General features: G+C 37.6%; 2 protein-coding genes and 5 non-coding genes across 7 annotated transcripts in view; 2 read left to right on the top strand and 5 right to left on the bottom strand.

Annotated features, from left to right (window-relative positions):
* Positions 1-374: 374 nt before the first annotated feature.
* RPL4 (ribosomal protein L4) lies at positions 375-5,204 on the bottom strand. Its single transcript, XM_045541472.1, has 10 exons — positions 5,111-5,204; positions 3,547-3,718; positions 3,243-3,349; positions 2,740-2,878; positions 2,257-2,381; positions 1,823-1,952; positions 1,418-1,574; positions 1,033-1,116; positions 796-916; positions 375-710 (listed from the first exon to the last, which is right to left on the bottom strand). Exons 1-10 carry the CDS (start codon positions 5,111-5,113, stop codon positions 462-464), a joined length of 1,287 nt encoding a protein of 428 aa, XP_045397428.1. The 5' UTR covers positions 5,114-5,204; the 3' UTR covers positions 375-461.
* LOC123631282 lies at positions 1,701-1,770 on the bottom strand. Its single transcript, XR_006733122.1, has one exon. It is a non-coding gene; the product is annotated as a small nucleolar RNA SNORD18 (small nucleolar RNA).
* Positions 2,484-2,555, bottom strand: LOC123631281. The gene has a single exon (XR_006733121.1). It is a non-coding gene; the product is annotated as a small nucleolar RNA SNORD18 (small nucleolar RNA).
* LOC123631289 lies at positions 2,937-3,035 on the bottom strand. The gene has a single exon (XR_006733128.1). It is a non-coding gene; the product is annotated as a small nucleolar RNA SNORD16 (small nucleolar RNA).
* LOC123631284 lies at positions 3,424-3,495 on the bottom strand. The gene has a single exon (XR_006733123.1). It is a non-coding gene; the product is annotated as a small nucleolar RNA SNORD18 (small nucleolar RNA).
* A 223-nt stretch (positions 5,205-5,427) lies between the features above and the next one.
* Positions 5,428-24,133, top strand: part of ZWILCH (zwilch kinetochore protein) — a 32,878-nt gene continuing 14,172 nt past the window's right edge. Inside the window, exons 1-12 of the mRNA XM_045541484.1 lie at positions 5,428-5,715; positions 8,529-8,580; positions 11,655-11,750; positions 14,772-14,890; positions 17,888-18,087; positions 18,626-18,696; positions 19,338-19,493; positions 21,066-21,137; positions 21,453-21,546; positions 22,068-22,117; positions 23,092-23,197; positions 23,751-23,830. Coding sequence (XP_045397440.1) covers positions 5,663-5,715; positions 8,529-8,580; positions 11,655-11,750; positions 14,772-14,890; positions 17,888-18,087; positions 18,626-18,696; positions 19,338-19,493; positions 21,066-21,137; positions 21,453-21,546; positions 22,068-22,117; positions 23,092-23,197; positions 23,751-23,830 — 1,149 coding nt within the window. The 5' untranslated portion in view covers positions 5,428-5,662. The remainder of the gene's footprint in view (positions 5,716-8,528; positions 8,581-11,654; positions 11,751-14,771; positions 14,891-17,887; positions 18,088-18,625; positions 18,697-19,337; positions 19,494-21,065; positions 21,138-21,452; positions 21,547-22,067; positions 22,118-23,091; positions 23,198-23,750; positions 23,831-24,133) is intronic.
* On the top strand, positions 20,175-20,281 carry LOC123631138. The gene has a single exon (XR_006733011.1). It is a non-coding gene; the product is annotated as a U6 spliceosomal RNA (small nuclear RNA).

Here is a 24,133-nt window from a genome sequence, read left to right on the forward strand (position 1 = left end):
CTTGCTGAGAGGGTGGCAAGCATTTCCTCCAACTGTATTGTCATAGCTCATTAAAAACTTTTCAGGGCCAGTTTTACTGTGGTATCCCCCAACTTGTATTCTACAATTGTGCAGTGCCAAACCTTAATCCATTTTCCATTTTGGAGACTAAATCTTAACAGCCTGTATGTATGTTTTTCAAAACATGTTAATTTACAAAATGGATCTTATCAGGATTAAAAAAAATTCCCTCTTCCATTCTACTGTGTGGAGTTAGTGTAAATCCAAGCCTCCATTTTGTACCAGACTATAAAATGGTACAAATTAAAGGCTGGAATTATGGAGAACATAAGTATTAAAAATTCTAACCAGATTCACAACACACCCAAACCATGTTTCTCACTGCCTCTTTGATAACGTCTTTATTCAAAATAAGCTGTCCAAAATGATTTGACCTTTATGGAATAAACAAATTTAAGAGTTTATGCAGTAGGCTTCTTTTCTTCTGTGGCAGGTTTCTTTTCTGCTGCTGGTTTCTTTTCAGCTGCCGGTTTCTTTTCAGCTACTGGTTTCTTGGTAGAGGCAGCCTTTTTTCCCACCAAAGGCTTTTTCTGCTTCTTAACACCAACAGGCTTTTTTCCTTTCTTCACTACAGGCTTTTTGCCTGCAACCCCCTTCTCATCTGATTTAGCCCGTAATGCTGCAGCTGCCTTATTCACCCGAAGTTTGTGCTGCAACAAATTAGGCAGAATCGTTAGGAATCAATAATCAAATCTAAGAACTTAACATATTGGTAAAAAATCAATTATCACTTACATTCCTGGCCTGGCGAAGAATGGTATTCCGGCGCATGGTCTTTGCATATGGGTTTAGCTTCAACATGATTCTCAGATTTTTCAGTGGATTCTTCTTCAGGACTCTGCGATGAATCTTCTTGCTACACATAAAAAGGTAGACACTTTATCAACATTTTTACACATATACCTTTTTGAAATGAAATAACTAATAGTATTATGGTTGGGGCAAGAGTTACACATTAAGTATCAACTTTACCGTGGTGCTCGAAGAGCTCTTTGGATCTCTGGGCTTTTCAAGATTCTGCTGAGGTCTGTGTTGATCATCTTGTGCATGGGAAGGCTGCAAGAAAAAGATTGACAACGGTTGCCTAAATTCCCATTCCTCCTGTATTTAATTAATGAATATGTACCTCACCAAAAGCTTTAAAGTATTCCAGAATTCAATCATAATTTCCACTACACTATCATTTCACATAAACATGCACCCAATGTGGTAGAGTATTTCACCAAATCATATTTCATCTACACATAAGGGGAAACAGGAATGAAATAAATCCATTATTTAGAAAACATGCACACCAATTCTGAATGCAAATATCCACAGTAGGAACATCTGTTTCAGTACATGAAAAAACACTCACTTGTAGTTACTCTTGAGGGAAGCAGCTTTTCGCCAAGTGCCATATAATTCATCTAACTTCCGGAAAGCACTTTCAGTCCAAATGCAGAAACGTCCCACATGCCCACCAGGAGCAAGTTTCAGAATGTTCAGCTTGCTTACATTAAGCAGAGTAATTCCTTTTGAAAGGAAAGGAGAATCAGGGAGCCTATATTTCAACAAATTATCTGCTACATGAAGTACCTGAGCTCTGTCTTATTAACCGACTTTTGTTTCAATCATCTGTGGTGTAACTTATTCAGCCATGAATCAGAACTTCCACAAAATCATCTGTTTCAGAAACACGGACCATGAAGTGGAATCTCATCATAAAAGCTGACTAAGCTCGCATAGGATAGCCAATCAAACATGTGGGAAGTATAATTACCAGGGATGTTCCTGAAAGCCTTGATGATACCATTGTCCTCATTATAGATGATGCAGGGTCCCCTGCGCTGGATGCGACGACGGTTTCTCATTTTGCCCTTGCCAGCCCTCATTCGCTGAGAGGCATAGACCTATAAATTCAACAGTTTTAGTATTCTGATTAAGATATGATTTCTGCAACAGATCTTCATAGTTTAAAAATCCCACTTTACAGATGATGAAATTGGGGGCACAAATAACTTGCCCAGGGTTACACAGAGCCATAAAGACAGTCAGGATTCAAACCCACATGATCTGGGCTCCAAAGTCCTTGCTGTCTTGAATACTAAGACTTAGGTATCCTGTCTTTCGTGTGTCAATTTTGAAATTCAAATGACAAGAAATTTGTATGGATCAAGGATTACCAAACTGTGAATGTGCTCATATCAAACCTACCTTTTTGATATCATTCCAGGCCTTAAGTTTCTTAAGAAGTAAAACAGCCTCTTTGGTCTTCTTGTAGCCTTCAACTTTATCTTCAACCACCAAAGGAAGTTCAGGAACTTCCTCAATACGATGACCTAATAAAACCAATTCAATAGTTACCTGGTTACCCTGAAACCCTTTTAAAAATTAAGAGACATTTTATATAACTCACAAAAGCAAAATGGTATACAATTTGCCAAATCAGAATTTCCACAAATATCATGTGTTTCAGAAACACGGACCAATGAAGTGGAATCTCATCATTTTGACAGTTAAATAAAAATGCAGCAAAGAAGTGTTCTAATTAATTATATACTACACCACTCTTTGAAGAATTACTTAGTAATGGGAAATTTAATAAGACACTCTGGACAAACAGAACTTAGCAATAAACAAAAAGTTTCAGGTGAAAAAGGATGTTTTGCACCACTCACGATACAGAACATTACAAACCTTTAGACATGACCAGTGCTGGTAAGGCCGAAGCAGCCAGGGCAGAGCAAATGGCATATCGCTTTTGGGTTGTGTTCACTCTACGGTGCCAGCGACGCCAGGTCTTGGTTGGTGCAAACATGCGGCCCCCACGACACATCTATTTTCTCAGTTAAGAATCACATTTCTCAAATTTGAGCAATTAAAAGATTATGTCTTGCTCAGTAAAAATTTTCGTCAACCTTCTGTACCAGCTTACTGACAGCAGGCAACTGTCGCTGAGAACAGAGTAAGACGCAAATTACGACATCATTGCAAGCAAAGCTTCCCCCATCGGAACAGACCTCCCCCCACAAGAATAAAATCATGATAGGAAAATGAATACCATCCAGATTCCAAATCTGTTAAGTGGGACACTATTAGTATTACGGACACAAATATTTTCAAGCTATGTTAATGTGGATAAACCAAGTCCAATCTGCTAAATTCCATGGGCTGACCAGTCTCAGTGAAACAAAGGATACATTTCCAAAAGCACCCTGGCCAGAACGGTGAGTCCCACCACCTCGAACTCTGGGAATTCTAGCCACAGCTCTGCCAGTACCCCAAGACTCAGCACTGGTCTGATGACCTAAAATTGGAAGGAAATAAGAATTTTAGCTACCTCATCATACCAAACCACGATTATTACCCACAGTAGCAAACAGCATCAGAAAATCCAAGAAAATCATGTGGTTCAGAAACACGGACCAATGAAGTGGAATTTCATCACTACTGTAAAGCAGCCCCTAAAATATCAACCCGTAGAAAGAAATAATAAATCCATACCTGCTAATTCACTGACAGCATAGGGCTGTCTGTTGTTTTTGCGCAAGTTGGTGTGAACGAAGTTCACAATATCTGGTCGAATGGGAGCTTTGAAGACAGCAGGCAAAGTGACATTTTTGCCAGATGACTCCCCCTTTTCGGAGTACACCGATATCAGTGGACGAGCACAAGCCTTGGCAAAAAAGGATATTTAAAGTTAGAGGCAAACTCTTCTCATCTGTGGACAATATCATTAAGTGCTGAGTTATAAGCGACTACTATGGTGGGGGCAGACTACTCACTTAAAGCTAAAACATCTTACACTCAAAGGACACTCAGCATCTCAGGTTCTGCCACACAACTTTCAATGAATCGTTTATCATAAAACTTTCAAAATCATCCTTATAAAGCACAATATTCAATCAAAACCGCAACGTAAGGGTTTGAAAACTGCTATTTAATGCCACTGTCTAAACGTTCACCCCAAAGGTCTGCAAATGTTGCCTACCAGGGCTCTTTGCATCCAAACTTGCACCCCTTCCCTCCTCAGCATCTTCTAAACACCTCTCCCAAAACTCACTAGTAAAAACACTATGGTTTTTGATTAACCCTCTCTAAAAGACTTCCCACCTGGAACTAAAGCCAAAGTCCTGAGGATGGCCTACACAATCTGCTCTATCTCTCTGATCTCATCTTCCTTGTCCCTACACTCAGGCCCATCCACCTCCTGTCTCAGAGGTAGCAAGTTTTCACCTCAAAGCTCCTCTTCCCACAATTACTCTTTCAGGCCACTTTCTAAGCTTCCTGTTTAAGGCCAAACCATTCCAATTTTGGATTATCCACGGCAATTATTACCATAGAATATTGCAATTCATTTATTCCACCTCCACTGTGATTCAAATATCGTTAAGCATACTTTTGTCTATTTTGCTCATTGAACCTCCCCAGCACATAACACAGCACATATACAGACGTTACTTGTGGAAAAGCAGTACATGTATCATCATTCACACTGTGAGCTGGCTGAAGACTTAGATGACACTGAAAAGAACACTTTTTGCGAACAGAACCAGATAGCTTTTGTAGAGATGATTTTTAAGCTGGACACAAAGAAGCATTCAGAAAAAAGTAGAAATACAAGTGTTTGTCTTTTCTCTTAACAAAATTCTTCTCTTAAAAGATGGAGATATACCCTACTAAACAGCACATGAAGATGCAAGGGCCGAAATTGACTCTCCTTTCCCCAATTTGGTCTGAGGTCCCAAGGATTTCCAAGTTTTCGGCAGAACACCAATCTTATGAGATCCAAAGAAAGCTAGAATCCTATAAACTCCCCTGCGCCTGTGAACGACCCACTGTTTTCCCGTGTTGCTTCCCGGCGCCCCGTGTGCCCAGACACCCACGTTGCGTCTAAGATGGCTGCCATATAGCCGCACAACCCGGCTCCCCACCAGAAAAAGACGGCTTTGGTCCTCATCTCCGCCTCCTCGACTTAACAACCACAGGCTATTTGCCCCAAAGCCCCAAGCCTTTCCTACTGGACCCCGGATCAAAGGAAAGCACAGCCGAGCAGACTTCCACTCACCATGGCGGGGAGAGGAGAAGGCCACGCTCCTCTCAACCCGGCGGCTCCTGCAGGAAAAGGAAGTGCTCACCACTCCCGCTCTGTATGTAACCTTGAACTAGTCCCACCCCACCCTGCCCACCTCAGAGCCAACACAGAGACACAAATATCTCTCTGCCACAGCAGAAAAATAAAATATGGTGTATTATTTCTTTATATCTTTCAAATTAGGATATCTATTGTCTCCCAAAGCTAATAATAGTTCTTAGAAAAGAGGGACTCCTTTTCGCGGAATAATCCGTAAGGGGGAGTGGCTAACTCTCGCGAGACAAAGCAAAGTGTCTTTCCTCAACAATTACTACATTTGTTTTCATTTGTTCTGGCGGGATTGGAAGAGTATTGGGACACTAAATATCTTTGGGTGGTTTGAAACAAAAGTTCAAATTTGTGAACAAAAGGGACTTGTTGAGGGTAAAAGTAGTCCCGGCGGGACAGGGTTGTGACCCCTGACGTCGGCGGCCAGGCGCGCGGTTCAGTTTGGCCGTTCCAGACTGTCACTCAGATTGGGGCGGCATGTGGGAGCGAGTGAACCGAGCGGCTGAGGAGTTTTACTCGCGTCTCCTGCAGTGAGTCTGAGTCCCTACTCTTGGCTGGGGTCCGAGGACGGCGCTACTTTTTGGATCCCGCCACAAGCCTTTTGCCACACTTCGGGATTAGTGCTTTGCCCACTTTCCTGGGGTCCAGGAGTTGGGGAGAGGCCGGTTCGCTGTCCCCGTGTGGAGTTGGCCTTGTGTAGTCTCACTCTAAGTGGGAGGTGGCAAGTGTTCCAAGAGGCGCTTAATTCATTCTGCCTGTGCACACACTTTTCATAAGTAGAGGCACCTCTCAGGATGTGGAAAACTAGATGTTGGCCTCCTTTACCTGTTTAAAAGCCTTGCTGACTCCCAAAAGTGAGACATCGTTATAGTCTAAGTCATGATAGTGACCATATGAGCTACACTTGTAATTATGTTGGAATGGTGTGTTGGGTTTATTCGTATGGTGAAGTCTACTACCAAGGGGATTCCATCAAGTTTTACATCCTATGTAAAAATTGAATCCGTGGTTCTCAAATTTGAGCGTGCGTGAGAATCACCTGGAGGGTTGTCAAAACACAGATGGCTGAGCCTCACCTCCCAGGTTTCTGATTTAGTAGGTCTGGGGTGGGGCCAACGGATTTGCCTTTGTGACAAATTCTAGGTGAAATAAATGCTGCTGGCCGGGCAGTCACACATTGAGAACTACTGATGTAATCTAACCCATTATTTCCTAAATGCTATAATTTTAAAATTCTCTTTATTGTTTCCTTTCCCTGCTGTCAAAAGTAGTAATGCTTGTAAATTTTTTGAACATTATAGAAAGAGCGCTAGATTTTTAAGGAAAAAAAAAAGCCTTGGATATCTTTCCATGTGAAAGCCTATAGATGTATCTGCTTATTTTTAATTGCTATATAATATTTCATTCTGTTGCTGTTTTATGTTTATTTAACCAGTCCCCTATTGATACAACTTTATTTAGACACTTTATACTTCCGAATGATTTCATGGGTGTTAGCCTTTCTCTTCACTTGTAAGCATCAAAAGTTTCTGCCTTTTACTTATCTTGCATCTCTCATAGTACCTGTGTATCCAGCTGCCTACTAGAAATTTTTGCATGGGACCTCAAAGTCAATACTTAGCAAAACTGAATCAATCTTTCTCCCTAAACTGACATTCTACCCCTGAATTCTATCTCTGAGTTATGAGTTCTAAACACAAGACTCCCACTTATTTTTCCTTTTCGCTGTCCCCCACCCTGACCACATCTAGTCAGTTCTCTAATTCTTCCTCCATCTTTACTATTTTTAATTCAGGCCATTATTACTTCTCCGAAGTGCTACAAATTATTTACAGCTATTTTCCTGGACTTCAAGTTATTACCCTCCACATTACTGTCAGATCGTTCCCATTTAAAATCTTTTTTTTTTTTTTTTTAAGAGATGGAGTCTCACTATGTTGCCCAGGCTGGCCTTGAACTCCGGGGCTCAAGTGATCCTCCCTCCTCTGCCTCCTGAGTAGCTGGGACTATAGGCATGTGCCACCATGCCTGGCTCCATTTAAAATCTTTTAGTGAGTTCCTCTTGGCTTTCAGGATAAACTTCAAGCCCTATAGCTAAATCTCTGCCTAAGCTTCCTGTGTGTACCTCTGTCTGAGCTCTCATCACCCTGTAACTGTTGGTTTACTTGTTTGACTCTTGTCAAGACTATGAACCAGAGACAAGGCTTTTGTTTGATATCCCAGCATCTAGCAGGAGTGCCTGTCCCATGTTACACATGCTTGAGAAATGATTTTTGAATGACTGATTAAATAGGATCTCTGAGTTATACATAAAAGGCAAACATCTTTAAGAAAAAAATCACAATCTTACATGATATGGCAAAAGTGAATCAGTCACAGGCCTAGCTCTCCTATTTCTATTTCAGTAAGCCATATAGAATTCGATCAAATAGATATAAATGGTATCCTGAAACAATTGCATTGAGTTCCTTCAGTGACTCTTTCAGAGTGTAAATTAGGCTGACGTACATCTTGGTATGTTAATGGCTCATGGTTTACATGCTTTAGGATCACTATTTTAGAACCTGTTTTTTTTGAGACAGGGTCTTGCTGTGTCACCCGCCTGGGCTAGAGTGCGGTGGTGTCATCGCAGCTCACAGCAACCTCAAACTCCTGGGCTCAAGAGATCCTTTTGCCTCAGCTGGCCAGGTAGCTGGGACTACAGGTGTGTACCACCATGCTCGGCCAATTTTTCTGTTTTTTGTAGAGACAGGGTCTCATAAAAACTTTTTTTGAATCAAACAATAATTATTAAATGATATCCTAGAATTTTGTGCTTACATTTTTAAAAGGAAATGTTCACTAATCAAATTTACTAATTTTTAGTAACAGCTCATAAAAATGGAGGATAGATGCTTCCATTTCAGCCATAGAAATCTAAGGCCTGGGACCCTTAAGTAACTTCTCTGTGGTTACCCACTGATTCAGCGGCAGGTCAGAATCCAATCATTTTTATTTTCCAAAATTCATGTGGTAAATTACCTTTTAATATTAATTGGTGATGTGTTTAAAAAGACACAAGAGTATAGGTAGGCAACCTATCTTCCTGCTGCCTGTGAGAAGCAATTGTACCCAATTGTGGGCAGCAGTTTATTAATCTGTATCACAAGTTTCTTTTTTCTTTTTTTACCTAATACTTTTTCTGCTTTTTTCCCCTCTCCCCCACTATGCCTTAGGGTTGCCATAGTTGCTTTTTGCTTTTCTCACAGGTGTCCTGCAGAGATAAAGTGATGGCAAACTCCTAAGTTTAAATAACAGAAGAGATACTGTAGTTCTATTTTTTACATGTGGTTCTACATTTCAGGGAATTTAATGAAGAAAAGAAAGGAATCTATAAAGACCCATTTATCTATGAGGTATGTACAGTTTGGTTTTTAAACAAACTCAATAATACTAAAATTGTGGGTTTTTAAAAGTCAGGTTTATTGAAGTTAATTTACTTACAGTAAATTTCCCCCTTTTAGGGTATAGTTCTATGAGTTTTGACAAATCATCTCCTAAAATTTTCTTGTATCCCTTTATAGTAGACCTTTTCCCCTCTCTTAGCCCCTGGCAACCACTAATCTGTTTTGTCTCTATAGTTTTGCCCTTTCCAGAATGTCATATAAATAAAATCACACAGCCTTTTGCTTTTGGCTTCTTTCAGTTAGTGTTAATATAATGTATTTGAGATTCATCTATGTTGTGTGTATCAGTAGTTCATTCCTTTTTATTTCTGAGTAGGATTTCACTGAATGGATATAACACAGTTTGGTTATCCATTTACCGTTTGAAGGACATTTGGGTCGTTTCCAGTTTTTGATGATTATGAATGAAGCTGCTATAAACATTCTTATGTTTATTAAGCATCTAATATGTGCTAAGTATTCCGTAAGTAAGCTCCCTGTAGTTGGGGAGATAAAACCTATAGCCATAAAATAATTAGCAAACTAAAATGAATTATGTATTAAAAGACAAGGTGGGAGAAATAGTCATGAATGATAAGGCTAATATTTGTATCTATTTCTATGTAATATATAAAAAGATCTTAAAAATCAATAAGACAGGCAAACATGATATGCAAAGGACATGAGTAGGTAATCAAGAAAGAAAAATACAAATATAGTTATGCCTCACTATCTGAATTCTCATGAACCAAACTCAAGAATCAAATATATCCAAGTAAATTTATTAATCCTTCCCTATCTGAATTCTTGCTGCTTGATATCTGTGTTAGTTTCCTAGGGCTGCAGTAGCAAAGTACCATAAATTAGGCAGTTTAAAATATCAGAAATTTATTCTCTCATAGTTCTGGAGACTAGAAGACTGAAATAAAGGTATGAACAGGTCTCTCAAGCCTCTAAGAAAGGATCTTTTCTTGCCTCTTCCTTATTTTTGGTGATTTCCGGCAGTCTTTGGTGTTGCTTGGCTTGTAGACATATATCACGTCTCTGCCTCCATAGACGCATGGCATTCTCCCCACGTGTCTATGTCACTAAATCTCTTTCCCTGGAAGTATACCAGTTGTTGGATTTAGGGCTTGTCATAATCCAAATCAGTCTTTGACTTAATTACATTTGCAAAGACCTTATTTCCCAGTAAGGTCACATTCATAGGAACTGGAGGTTAGAAGGTCAAGATACTGTTTTGGAGGACACAATTCAACCCATAACAGTACCTAAAACTCAGGAACCTGGTAGATTAGAATAGCAGTATCCTTGGCTCTCTGAACTTAGTATCTAAATGTTTCATTATCCAAACTAAGAAATCAAACAGATTCAAATAATGAGAAATATTTGTAACAAGCATATTAGAAACTGTTTATCTTCATTAGTGATCAAATAAATGACAATTAAAACAATAAGATACTGTGTTTTGCTATGAGATTGTAAAAATAAACAATGAAAATACTCAATATGTTGACTTAGGTCATGGAAATGTAAATATGTAGGTATGACATTTGAAAGGCAATTTGACACTATCAATGTGGTTTTAGGTATTCATCTTAAGAAAATAATTCAAGGATGTTCACTATCAATTGTTTATCATAGAAAATAACTGGAAACTACCAGAATATCATACAGTATGGAATTAGTTATGTGATGATAGAGCCATGGTTCTACATAGCCAAAGAAATATAATGACATGGAAAGAGGTTCATGATATAAAACTATTAGAATGTCCTGTTTTTATTAAGCAAAATCCCATCTAGATATCTGAATAGATACATTTCTATTTAAATATATCTACTTATATGTTTGGAAAAAGATCTGGCAGAATATACACCAGCCAGGCTAATAATGGTAGTGATTATCCCAGGCAACAGAGTAACAGGTGACTTTTTTAAAACTTCTTTTAGCTATTTTCAAACTTTTCTACAACAAACATGTATTCCAATTGGAATGAAAATATATACGGTTTCTATAAACTGACATTAAAGTTCTAAAATTTCATAGTACAATCAGAAGAAGTAATATTTAGTAAAGTTCTGATTTTATGGTACATAATAGTGGATACAATGTGATTAGAGGAAGAGGATGTCAGGGTAATCATAAGCAAAAGAAGGCTTTATAAGGCAGGGTGCACTTCAGGTGTGCCTTGAAGCATGGGTAGTTATAGATATAAGAGCTAGCTTTTCTTTTTTTCTTTTTTCTTTTTTAATTTCAGAATGTGAGTATACAAATGTTTTGGTTACATGGATTGCTTTTATACTACTTGAGTCAAAATTATAAGTGTGTGCATTAGATATGATTTCACCCATTCCTTCCTTCCCGCAAGAGCTAGGTTTTCTAAACATGAGAAATAACATGGGCAAAGAATAAATGAAATATTTAAAAATATGAGCCAGGCACAGTGGTGCGTACCTGTAGTCCCATCACTTGGGAGGCCGAGGTAAGAGGATTGGTTAAGCACAGGAGTTTGAGGCTGTAGTGCACTATGATGGTGCCTCTGAATAGCTACTGTACTCCATCCAGCCTGGGCAACATAACAAGAACCTGTTTCTTCCTTTTTCTTTCTTTCTTTTTTTTTTTTTTTTTTTTTTTGAGATAAGGGTCTTACTCTGTCACGATGGGTAGATTGCAGTGGCATCGCCATAGTACACTGCAACCTCAAACTCCTGGGCTCAAGCTATCGCCCTGCCTCAGCCTCCTGAGTAGCTGGGACTGCAGGTGTGTACCACCACAATCGGCTGATTTTTTCTATTTTTGATAGAGACAGGGTCTTGCTTTTGCTCAGGCTGGTCTTGAACTCCTGAGCTCAAGCAATTCTCCTACCTCAGCCTCACAGAGTGCTAGGATTACAGGTGTGAGCCACTGTGCCCGGCCCAAGAACCTGTTTCTTAAAAATAAATTTCTGGTCACTTGTATAGAACTGATCTTTATGTGTTTAAATATTATAGTACATATATATATGTATGTATATAACATCGCTTGACATCTGTTTTTAACAGGCTGATGTCCAGGTGCAGTTGATCAGGAAAGGTCAACCAAACCCTTTGAAAAATATTCTAAATGAAAATGACATAGTATTCATTGTGGAAAAAGTGGTAAGTAGTGCTTGGGTTTTGTGGTTGTTTAATTCTTAATAACCAAATTTGAGCTGTGTGTAGTGGCACGTGCGTGTAGTCCCAGCTACTCGGGAGGCTGAGGCAGGAGGATCGCTTGGGCCCAGGAGTTTGAGGCTGCAGTGAGCTATGATGACACCACTGCACTCTACCCTGGGCTACGGAATGAGACCCTGTCTCTAAAAATAAATTAATTAATTACAAATTTTTAAAAATTACCAAGTGTGGTGGCTTGTGCCTGTAATCTAGCACTTTGGGAGGCCAAGGCAGGAAGATTGCTTGAGGCCAGAAGTTTGAGATCAGCCTGGGCAACATCTACAAAAAACAAAAAAAAATTTAGTCTGGTGTGGTGGCATACACCTGCAGTCCCAGCTACTTTGGAAATTGATGGTGGGATAATCACATGAGCCTAGGAGTTCAAGGCTGTAGTGAGCCATGATTGCGCTATTACATTCCAGCCTGGGCAATAGAGCAAGTCTCTGTCTCTTTAAAAAAAGAAAAAAAAATTGGTTCCTTGGGAATAATTTCACACACATATGCACTTTCTAATAAGCATTAGTGAAAGTGGATTCTAATTCTTTTAGAAGTATAGTGCTGTCCAGTTGAAATATAATGTGAACCACATATCATAATTTAAAATTTTCTGGTAGCCTCATTAAGAAAAACAAGTGAACAACAAGTGAACTATCATCCTGGCAACCACTGATCTCTTCTTCCTCACTGTAGCTTTCTCTTTTCAAGAATGTCGTGAATGGAATCATGTAGTGTATAACCTTTTGAATCTGACTTTCACTTAGTGTAATGCCCTTAAGATTCATTCAAGTTGTTGCATGTATGAATAGTTCATTTCTTTTTATTGCTGAGTAGTAGTCCATGGTGTGGATGTACCACAGTTTATATACCCATTCACCCTTTGAAGGACATATGGGTTGTTTTCAGTCTTTAGCAATTATGAATAGCACTACTATAAAAATTCTTGTACAGGTTTTTGTGTAAGCATAAGTTTTCTTTACAGTATAGGAATGGGATTGCTAGGTCTGAAATTAAGTTTAATGATGTTTTTAATTTAACCTAATATGTCTAATATTATTGTTTTAACATCTGATTCATATAAAAATCATTAGTGAGATATTTTAAATTCTTTTTTCCGTACTACATCTTTGAAATCTTGTGTGTATTTTATACTTGCATCTCAATTTGAACTGGTCACATTTCAAGTGCTCAGTAGTCATATGTGGCTAGCGACTACTGCATTAAACAGGACAGCATAAATAGCTATAACTAATGAAATTCTATTTTAATTTTTGTCTGTTAAATATAACAAAGGCAACTTCTTATTTTTTTTGGTATCATTTTATTAATACAATTACCACCTTAAACCTTCAACAGATGGTAACTATTTTGACAGAGCAATTACTGTAGAGTGATTTTTACTGGGTTTATTGAGTGCTGATAAGGCCATCACATTATTCAGTTGCTTTGGGACCAATACCATTCCATTGGTTACATTGTTTCCTAAAGTAGAACAGGCTTTGATATGGGAGAGTTGGCAGAAGGAATGAATACTTTTGTTTGCCTTAGAATCCTCATGCTGCCTGTAGACATTTTGATGGATGAACAAGTAACTCTTCTTTATGTTAAATGCACATATGCACACAAGAATTCCTTTCTGGAGAGGGGAGCTACTTTATTTGTTTTTTATTTTAATGAAAGGGTATTATTACTGTTTATCTATGGTGGAAAGATGCTTGGGAAGTTATAGGTGAATTATGTGGTTGAATTTAGATTTTTGCTATGGGGAGAAGGGGAAATGTTTGTAGAGCAAAAGCTGGAAAAATTAAGATGGTCAGATGAAGATGAGTTATCTGTTAATAGTAAAATGTCAGTATGAGCAGAGGGAATTTATGGAAATTTGGGTAGGATACTAGTGAGAATGCAGCTTGGAGTTGTGAGGCATTCATTACCTGGAGTTCAGTGAGGCTCTGGCATTTTTTAAATGGGGAACAGTTAAAATGACTTTTATTTCTGTAAAGATCAGTAGAGTTTAAACATGTGTTTTTGGTAGATGAATGTTGAAAAGTAGAACAGAGGGGAAAAAAATGACATTTTGGAGGTATCCTGTAGTTGTAGGAACTATTTGGAAAGCCAAGATTGGAAAGGAATGGGATTTGGAAGTGGGCAAAAGAAATTCAAAGTTGAGGGAACATCTAGGTATGATACATATTAAGTCAGCAGAGTATTTACTATCAGAAGAGCTTAGTGGATAAGAACTTGGGACTTGAAGTCAGACTACCTACATTCAAATGTTGGCTTTGCCACTTAGCAACTGTGTGAGTCTAGGCAAGTTATTTATCCTTTTGCTACTCAGTTTTCCCATTATTAAACAGAGATAATAATAGTATCTATGTTAGGGTTTTTTTAAAGAATAAAAGAGAACCTAGAATAGTACCTAGTACATAGCAATGCTCAAGAAATGTTAACTCTTATAATGATCGTTATTATTGGCAAGGCTGAGCTTTTTAACTGCTTTATAAAGACATTAGACATGATATTAGAATCCTGTAACACAAATGAGAGCTGATAGCCTTAAGCAGAGAAGCGACAAGGAGTAAGGGACCTAAAGTTATAGTCCAGAAACAGGTCTTACGGTTTTGGGAGTGAAAAATCCAAGAAAATCTGTGAGTCTCTCATGGGTTTCCCTTGGTATTTTGCCTTTAGCTAGTAATTTTTTACATGTTGGAGCACTTCCTTTTCTAATGGGATCAGATACTTCCATTACTAGTAGCAACTAAGATCAATATCTTTTTATAGAATAGTGGAAATACTTCTGATGCCAAGATTTGCTAGTACCAAATTGGTTCTTGTCAAAACTTGATCATTTGTGCCTAAGAGTCTAGAAATGAGTACATTATGTTCTGCTTGTAGTTATTCCCTAACATAGTAAAGAGTTGACTATCTTAAGTGCTCTTTTAACTGGTTAAATAATTAAGAACATTTTTAAAGCCTTTAGAAAAGGAAGAAACAAGTCATGTTGAAGAACTTCAATCTGAAGAAACTGCTATTTCTGATTTCTCTACTGGTGAAAATATTGGACCACTTGCTTTACCAGTTGGGAGAGCAAGGTAAGTTTTTTCTCAGTGTAAGGGTAGAGGGTAGGATTTAAACTGAGGCATTCTTATAAACATTGGGGAAAATGTGCATCTAACCTAGATATCTCTCTTCCTTCCCACCTCCCCATCACCCCCAGATATGTATAATGAACTCTCTAAGGATAGCTCTACTTGAATAGCCCATAGGTATCCCAAACATGACCAAGAACACTGCAGTTATCTTCCCTTTCTCCACCCCTCTATATCAAGTTACCGTTTTTTGCTTCTTAATTGTTTTCCTTGTGTCTAATCTGGTTCCCCTCCGATCTTTCTTCCTCACTCCTGCCAGATTGATCTTTATAAAATGAAAGCCTGATCACGATGCTTCCCTGCTTAAAAATCTTTTAGTAGTTCTTCATTGCCTTCATGATAAAATCCAAATTCTTTATGAGTGGCATATAGGAGCCTTCATTGTCTAGCTCCAGTAGTCTTCCACCAGGCTGGCACCATACCCAGTGGGCATTGGAAATATACAGCAATAATTTTGACAGTGACTGAGGGGAGCTACTAGCGTATAGTGGGCCTGGGCCATAGATGGTAAACACATGGGACTCTCCTGCACAATGAGGAATTATCCCACCTAAGATGCTGGTAGTGCCCCTGTTAGAAACTCTGATACCTCTCTCTAATTCTTCAGCTTCACTTTCTGCCTTCCCACTGTGTAGCAATGTGCAGTTCAATCTGCCCAGCCTCCTCCTGCCCCCAAAACCAAAAAGTCCTTGTATTCAGGGAGTTCTGGGGGATATAGTAATATAAATAGAGAATGATAACTACTATAATAATGTTCACAGAATGACTTTCCTTCATGCTGGTTTTTGTTTTGCTCTGTATAAGTTTTAAAAATCTAATCAGTCTTTTCCTTCATGGCTCCTTGATTTTTTTTTTTAAGCAAAATTTAGTTTACTTAAAAAAAATGTTGATCCCAAAGATTCCATCAGTACTTAAGGGATGACTATGAAGTTCTCTCATCCAAATGAGAGAATAGATGCCCAACTGAGGACTGCCTTTCAAAGCAGACCCTGTGGATGGTTTGTCCCTTTATTCCAGAGCAGCTCCCATTGCATGGCTTCGTCATTTTAAGTCATCTTTGGCCTGTTTTCTTTTCTCCCTCTTGACTTAAACTTTGTTTCTGTTGTTTTCTACCCCCAGTGTTTGTGTGGATTGATCCATGTGCTTATCATTTCTTTGCTTTCCATTTCTTCTTACATTTCAGACCTTCCTTCTGGGATTGTTCTACTTCCTATTGGAAGTAAAATCCCTTAGAAATTCCTTTCTTAGGCCGGGCACAGTGTCTCATGCCTGTAATCCTAGCACTCTGGGAGGCCAAGGTGGGAGGATTGCTCGAGCTTAGGAGTTTGAGACCAGCCTGAGCAAGAGTGAGACCCGGTCTCTACTAAAAATAGAAAGAAATTATCTGGCCAACTAAAAATATATGTAGAAAAAATTAGCTGGGCATGGTGGTGCATGCCTATAGTCCCAGCTACTCAGGAGGCTGAGGCAGAAGGATTGCTTGACCCTGGGAATTCAAGGTTGCTGTGAGCTAGGCTGACACCACGGCACTCTAGCCCGGGTAACAGAGTGAGACTCTGTCTCAAAAAAATAAAATAAATAAAATAAAGAAAGAAATTCCTTTCTTAAACATCTGTTGGTAATAAATTCATTTTTCATCTCTTTGAAAAATAAAAAAGCCACATTTTTGGGTAACTTTTAATTTTGATATACTTTCAAGTTTATAGAAAAGATAAAAGAACAGTACAGGAACTTCTGTATATCTTTCACCCAGATTCATCAGTTGTTTAGATTTTGCTACATTTGCTTCCCTTCTTCTCCTCTTCCTCCTCCTCTCTCTCTCTCTCTCTCTGTCTCGATGTAGATGTAGATATATATACACAAAACAATATATATATTGTTATGTATGAGTATGTATATGTACAGAACATACATTGTTATAACAATTTCCTTTGTAGTCTTCATACAAAGGCAAAATTTTGTAATTAATATTTTATTAATAAAGGTACATTTAGCTACAATTTCCCATTTTTCCCTATGTATGGCAACTTTTGGGATACCCTGTATAATATGTTATAAACAATGTTTTTAACTACATATTGTTATAACAAGATATAGTATGTGTGTGTGTATGTGTGTGTATATATATATATGAAACATACATATACCACACGCACATACACACAAAATGCATAATTTTTTTAAATGAAGTATTGACTGTATATTGAAGACATTATACTCCTTTACCCCTAAATACTTCATTATGTATTGCCTGAGAACAAGTACATGCTCTTATATAACCACAGAACAATGATCAAAATCTGAAAATTTAACACTGTTATTATATAATACCATTATCTAATTCAGAGGCTATATTCAAATTTCCTTATGTGTCTCTGTGACTAATGACTTTGAGATCTTTTTGTGTGCTTATTGGCTCCTACTTCTTTTCCTTTTTTTATTTCAAAATATTAGTTAAGGGGGTACAAATGTTTTTGTTACATGGATACCTTGTATAATGCTTAAGTCAAGGCTCTAGGTGTGCCTGTCACTAGAATAGTATTCATTGTTCTCTATACATAAGTTTTTATCCCACACCCTGCTCCCCTCCCACCCTCCCTCTTTCTTGGTTTCTCATGTCATTTAGGCTCCTACTTGTTTTTTTAGGTTAATTTCACACTCTACTTCCACTCCTGCTGAACACCCAGCCCTGGCATGTTGAGCTCCCTGCTCATAGTAGTTCCAGTCCTGTCACACTGTCTGTCACTTTGTGGTACATGCATCTTGATCTGCCTGGTGTGCCCTTTTCCCACTTCTGTGAATGAAGTCTATGTATGTATGCATCTTGCCACTTAATTTTGAGATTGTTTCTGGGAGACCTTTCATATCTTTTTAAAAGAAAATCCTTAATTGATTGACAATCACTACCTATAATTGATTTTTCTTACTCTTGTTTTAAAGGCAGTTAATTGGACTTTACACCATGGCACACAATCCTAATATGACCCATTTGAAGGTTAATCTGCCAGTTACTGCCCTTCCTGCCCTTTGGGTAAGATGTGATAGTTTAGATCCTGAAAATACCTGTTGGCTAGGAGCTGAACTTACCACAACAAATGACAGCATTACAGGAATTGTCTTATACGTGGTCAGTTGTAAAGGTGAGTGCTCACTCTTTACTTTCATGCATGCGTGTTTATTTATTTGTATAGTTATTGTTTTATGGTTTTTACTGAAAATTGTTACTAATATGGAAGTTCACGGTATAGAACTTGCATCAATCACTATGAATCTACGCCAGTGTATAACTTGCAGCGTGTGTAGGAGGTGTCCCAGAAATACCAGAAACAGATCTCCAAAAGTCTGTACAGGAGCTTACACTTGTTTTGTTTGAGTTTCATTGTCTGTGTGTATTTTTTTGGAAATTTTCATTGGAGGATAAAAAACTGAATAAAATGACAGTATAATTCCAGTCTCATAGTAGATATTTAATTATATTTTTGGTAATGGCATTGACTTTTGTTCCACATTCATTTTTTTATAAACTTTTTGCTCATCTGTGATTTAAAATTTAATTTCAACAGTTATTAGTATTGCATTGTGGTACCCTGAGAATTTGAGGGATTGTAATTTTCTAGCTCTAACAATGTAATTTTGAGTTGTACCTTTACATTTTTTTCTTTCTTTTATGTCCTATAGCTGATAAAAATTATTCTGTAAATCTTGAAAATCTAAAAAATTCACACAAGAGAAGACATCACTTGTCTACTGTAAGTGTTTTGCTTCTATTTGTATTATTTTCTTCAAACTGTTCTTCACATACCTTCCTAGTTTAAAGGTTTTTTCACTTCTAATATGACAAGATATTTTTCTGTAGTATGAAAATGTTTGTATTTATTTTCATATCAGCTAATGGCCAAAATTAAAATATAAACCTTGCCTTTTGGCTAATCTTTGTGGTCTAAAAGAATTGTATGGGCCAGTATGGTGACTCACGCCCGTAATTCCAGCACTTTGGAAGGCCAAGGCAGGAGGATCACTTGGGGCCAGGAGTTTGAGACCAGCCTGGGCAATAGTAATGAGACCCCCATCCCTTTAAAAAAAATTAGCTGAGTGTGATGGCATGCACCTGTAGTCCTACCTACTCAGAGGCTGAGACAGGAGGCTTGCTTGAGCCCAGGTGTTTAAGGTTGCAGTGAGCTATGATCAGGCCACTCTAGTCCAGCCTGGGCAACAGAGTGAGTCCCCATCTCTTAAAAAAAAAGAAAAAGAATTATTATTTCATTTGGGATAAAAGTATGGAGTGTGGTGCTTTTTCTCCTCCTTTGGGAAAAGGATCAAAGTAGTTTTGATAATGGCCTTTGGCTGTGCAGAAGTAGAGCTAATGGTCTGCGGGGTACTCTCTTTTCAGGTAACATCCAGGGGCTTTGCCCAATATGAGCTCTTTAAGTCCACTGCCTTGGACGATACAGTTGCCACATCACAAACTATGATCACTTTGGATGTTTCCTGGAGTCCTGTGGATGAGATTCTTCAAATCCCTCCACTCTCTTCAACTGCAACTCTGGTAGGAGTGGAACCTATTTTCTCATTGGGTTCATGAAGCCCCTAAATGTTCGTTTACCTGTTTGTTGCTCGTGCTGCATGCTTCTAGCCTCAGCAGTCATTGGGTGTGTGGCTGACAACTCTGAAAGGCTGGCCTTGCCCCTGAAGTCTTGCCAGGGCAGCCAGTGGAGATTTTATCAGGTGATCTGATCTATCAATTAATTGCCCTCAGCCCTATAATTACGTGACTTAAGAATTTTCTAGTGGGTTTCTTGAGTGGCTACTGAAGTAGAATTATCAGAATGACTATTGTGTCTGCTTTTTTTTTTTTTTTTTTTTTTTGAGGCAGAGTTGTACTTTGTCACCCAGCCTGGAGTGCAGTGGCACAATCACAGCTCACTGCAGCCTGGAACTCCTCCTACCTCAGCCTCCTGAGTAGCTGGGACTACAGGCGTGAGCCACCGCACTTGGCCTTTGTCTCTGCTATGATTTTTTTTTAATTTTTATTTTTATTAGCTTTGTCTCTGCTATTCTTAAAAGGGTACACATATTGGTAACACATGAATCATTGTAATATTAAGCCCTTTCACTCTATTTTTACATTTCTAGAAATCTGTCTTAAGAAATTAGAATTGCTAACAAAAATTCATGCACAAGATATTTAATGCAGTGACATAGCTGTTTTCCAAACTATTAAAAACCAGTGCTCGATTCAGCAGCACATGTACTAAAATTGGAGCAGTACAGAGAAGATTAGCATGGCTTCTGTGCAAGGATGACATGCAAATATGTGAAACGTTCCATATTTAAAAAAACAAATCTGAATGTTCAATAGGAAATAGTTCAAATAGATTTTCATGATGAAAAATTATAGTCTTTAAAAATCATGTTTGAAAATGTTTTTAATAATAGGAAATGCTTATTAAGCAAAAAAGGGGAAAAGTACAAAATTATATATATACTAGGATCTCAACAGTTTTTTAAAGCCTGGGTAGTATTAATAGTGGTTCTCTCAGAGTGGCAGGATTCCAGATAGTTATATTCTTTATGCTTTTCTTTTCCTGTAATAGGAATTTTCATACTTTGGAATTTACTTGTTACTTTTCTTTTTTGTACAGCCTTAGGTTTATAAAACTTTAACCTTTGGCTAGGACGGCACATTATGGGTTTAGTTAGGAGTCCAATAAACAGATTTATTGAGGGACTTCATTTTTGGTGTGTGATATGCTAAGTTATCATTGAATCTTTAGATATGTTTATTTAAATTTCTCCTACCTTGTCCTCTTAGAAATTCCATGGGAAAGGGCAGGAGAGCATATAAGGAGAGCACTTCCATGTAGGTTACAGTTGTGGTATAGAGAGAAGGTATGGTGGTCTGAATTTAGGTTACTGTCTCAGGATGGCAAGATCTGTGGTATCTCTAATTAAGATGTTCTAAATAAGATTAAGGTGTTGAACTAATTTTTCAATTCATTTGTGCTTTATGAAATATATTTTTTAATGTGTGGATGGTTTGAAATTCAAGTAACTATGACCCTTATGCAAAGAAGATGGGATTACCAGGGAAAACTGACAGACTTTGGGAACTTTTTAGAATATTAAAGTGGAATCAGGAGATCCCAGAGGTCCTTTGAATCATCTCCACAGAGAACTGAAATTTCTCCTTGTGAGTATCCTTCTGGAATTTCCAACTTTAATTAAATCTCATGTTTTCTTAAAAATGTTGCTAGTATCATTTTTACTTCATTTTGTGTTCTTTAAAATTTGTCCCAGATGTTATATGTTCATTAAATACTCTGACAATTTGGATAATTTAATTTTACTTATGTATTAGTACAATTATCAATCACTACAACATTGCTTAGCATGTGATAAACATTCAAGAAATGTTACTGCAATTAATATTATTATTCAATACATCCTTATTGACTAAACTATGTTTTCTGCTAACAAGTTTTTGGGCTTTTTAAATCTCCCATAGGTTTTGGCTGATGGTTTGAGGACTGGTGTAACTGAATGGCTTGAGCCTCTGGAAGCAAAATCTGCTGTTGAACTTGTGCAGGAATTTCTGAATGGTGTCTTGTTTGTTTTTCTTAACTGAGAATTTATACTTGCTGTATTTAAATATAAGTTATTTCTTTAGGCTTGATATTCTTTTTATTTGGGGTGTGTGTATATATATATTTATAAACAAACATAAAGCTACGAGATCTGTTACGGTCAGAAGGATAGCTTTTCTAAATAGGTAATTGTAAAGACCTAAATAATTCTAAAAGTTAATAAGATTTAATATAAAGTTTATATAACACAACCATATTTGTGATTGTAGGAAGAGAGGGATGAAACAGGAACCTTTTGAGTACCTGTATGTGCCCAGCATTGTGTGCCAGGGGCTTTTCTGTTACCTCAGTTCATTCTTGCATCCCTACCTGATGGGTATCTATTATTACCTCCACTGGAGAGTTCAGTAACTTGGTAAAATGCCCAGTTATACTTCTCTTGTCCCATTTGCCATTTGAAAATAGGATTAGGAAGGAAATAATTTAAAAAGCAGAAAAATAAAATCAAGAGTTAATAAACTTTTGCCACTTTCTAGACTTAAATAAGCTGGATGGATTTGGTGATTCTACAAAAAAAGACACAGAGGTAAGAGATTATTATCAGTTTAGAAAACTACACTGAAATAGCTTTTAAAATTCAGTTGCACTGATCTTTCAAATGGATCCAGTATAGTCAAGGCAACATTTTATGTGCACTTTTTGTTGGTCTTTAATGTCAGCACTGGTTATTGTTTTCCTTAAGAACTGATACTTCTTTTTTTTTTTTTTTTTTTGAGACAGAGTCTCACTTTGTTGCCCGGGCTAGAGTGAGTGCCGTGGCGTCAGCCTAGCTCACAGCAACCTCAAACTCCTGGGCTTCAGCGATCCTACTGCCTCAGCCTCCCGAGTAGCTGGGACTACAGGCATGCGCCACCATGCCCGGCTTATTTTTTCTATATATATTTTTTTAGTTGTCCAGATAATTTATTTGTATTTTTAGTAGAGACGGGGTCTCGCTTGGCCTGGTCTCGAACTCCTGACCTCGAGCGATCCACCCGCCTCGGCCTCCCAGAGAGCTAGGATTACAGGTGTGAGCCACCTTGCCCAGCCCTGATACATATTTTTAAAGAGAACTAATACAGGTGTATTATTAGTTGCTCAATTGCAAAGAAGTAGAAATGAATATGTTAATATACTGTAAGATGGTATTACTGTAGTATATTAATAACTATAAGATGGTATGTTACTATACCATAAGATAGTATTATTAAATTAAGCTAAATATGTTTTCATTTGATGAAGAGGAAAATGGAGACAAAGGTAATTTAATAATTTTTTACATGGAAGGAAAACTGAATGCTTGCTCTTAGGCATTAAAATTTTAAAATAATTTTAAAAGTCCAGTTTTTCATTATCTATTGATTTATATCTCCTCCTTTGTGAATGAAGTTGTAGAAAATGCATTCACATCTTTTTGTATGTGTTGATTAAGCCATAATTTCTCAGAACAGCATTTGACAGCTTAAGTTATTTCACTTTAAAAAAAAAGACGACTATTCTCAGACACTTGCTTCTTTTCAGACAGTGAAGCATGATGCTGCTGCAGTTGATCGTTCCGTCAAGCGTCTTTTCAAAGTACGGAGTGATCTCGATTTTGCTGAGCAACTGTGGTGCAAAATGAGCAGTAGTAGGTGTCCATCATGATTAAAATTTTTCCTGTTATTTCTTAGGTTTATTTTTAAGTCTTTTGGAAATAATACAGTGTGTATCCCTAGTCTGGTTCCTATTTTACCCAATCCATTTCTAATAATGTATTGGCTCATTCTGCTTAAGAATTATACTAAGACAAAGCAATTTGTAGAGTCTATTCTTTTCTCCTGCCTTTTTTTTTTTCCCAGACACCAAACCAAATCTAAGTCTTTAACTATAAGACTTAGGTGGTTTTTATGTTATATTTACATGAACGAATACACATACCTTGGTGAAATTATAATTATTAGAAGAAGAAAAGATATTCTTTAGTATTTTACCAACTATGTTATTTTTTGGCAATCTGAGTTTGATTTCTTTCTTCAGAAATGCATTAAATCTTTTTTTGCCTCTTTAATTTCTTTTTCTTTCCCCCACCCATAAAGTACAGATTCTTGTCTTCTGCTTCATTCTTATATCCTTAAGATTAAGGGCCTATTTGATCTGCAGAAATACCCTGAAAATAATGTTAGATTGATTTGTTTTCCAAGGTGTGATTTCATATCAAGACTTGGTGAAGTGTTTCACTTTGATCATCCAGAGTCTACAACGTGGTGATATACAGCCCTGGGTAGGTTTGGTAGTGTGTGTGAGAACATTTCTCAGAAGCATAGCATGGTAGTTAAAGACACAGGCTCTGAAGCAGACTGCTTGTTTTAATTCCTGCTCTTCTACTTCCTAACTGTGTAAACTTGGGCAGGTTCCTTTGTGTGCTCCAGTGTCTTTATTTGTAAAATAGAAGTAGTAATGGCACATACTTTATAGTGTTGTTTCAGGATTAATTTAATCCATGTAAAGCATCTAGTGCCTAGCTCATAGTTAAATGCTCAGTATGGATATGCTACTAATATTGTCATTGTTAACTGTTGCTCTG

This window comes from Lemur catta, chromosome 1, assembly GCF_020740605.2.
Source record: "Lemur catta isolate mLemCat1 chromosome 1, mLemCat1.pri, whole genome shotgun sequence".
Classification (NCBI taxonomy): domain Eukaryota; kingdom Metazoa; phylum Chordata; class Mammalia; order Primates; family Lemuridae; genus Lemur; species Lemur catta.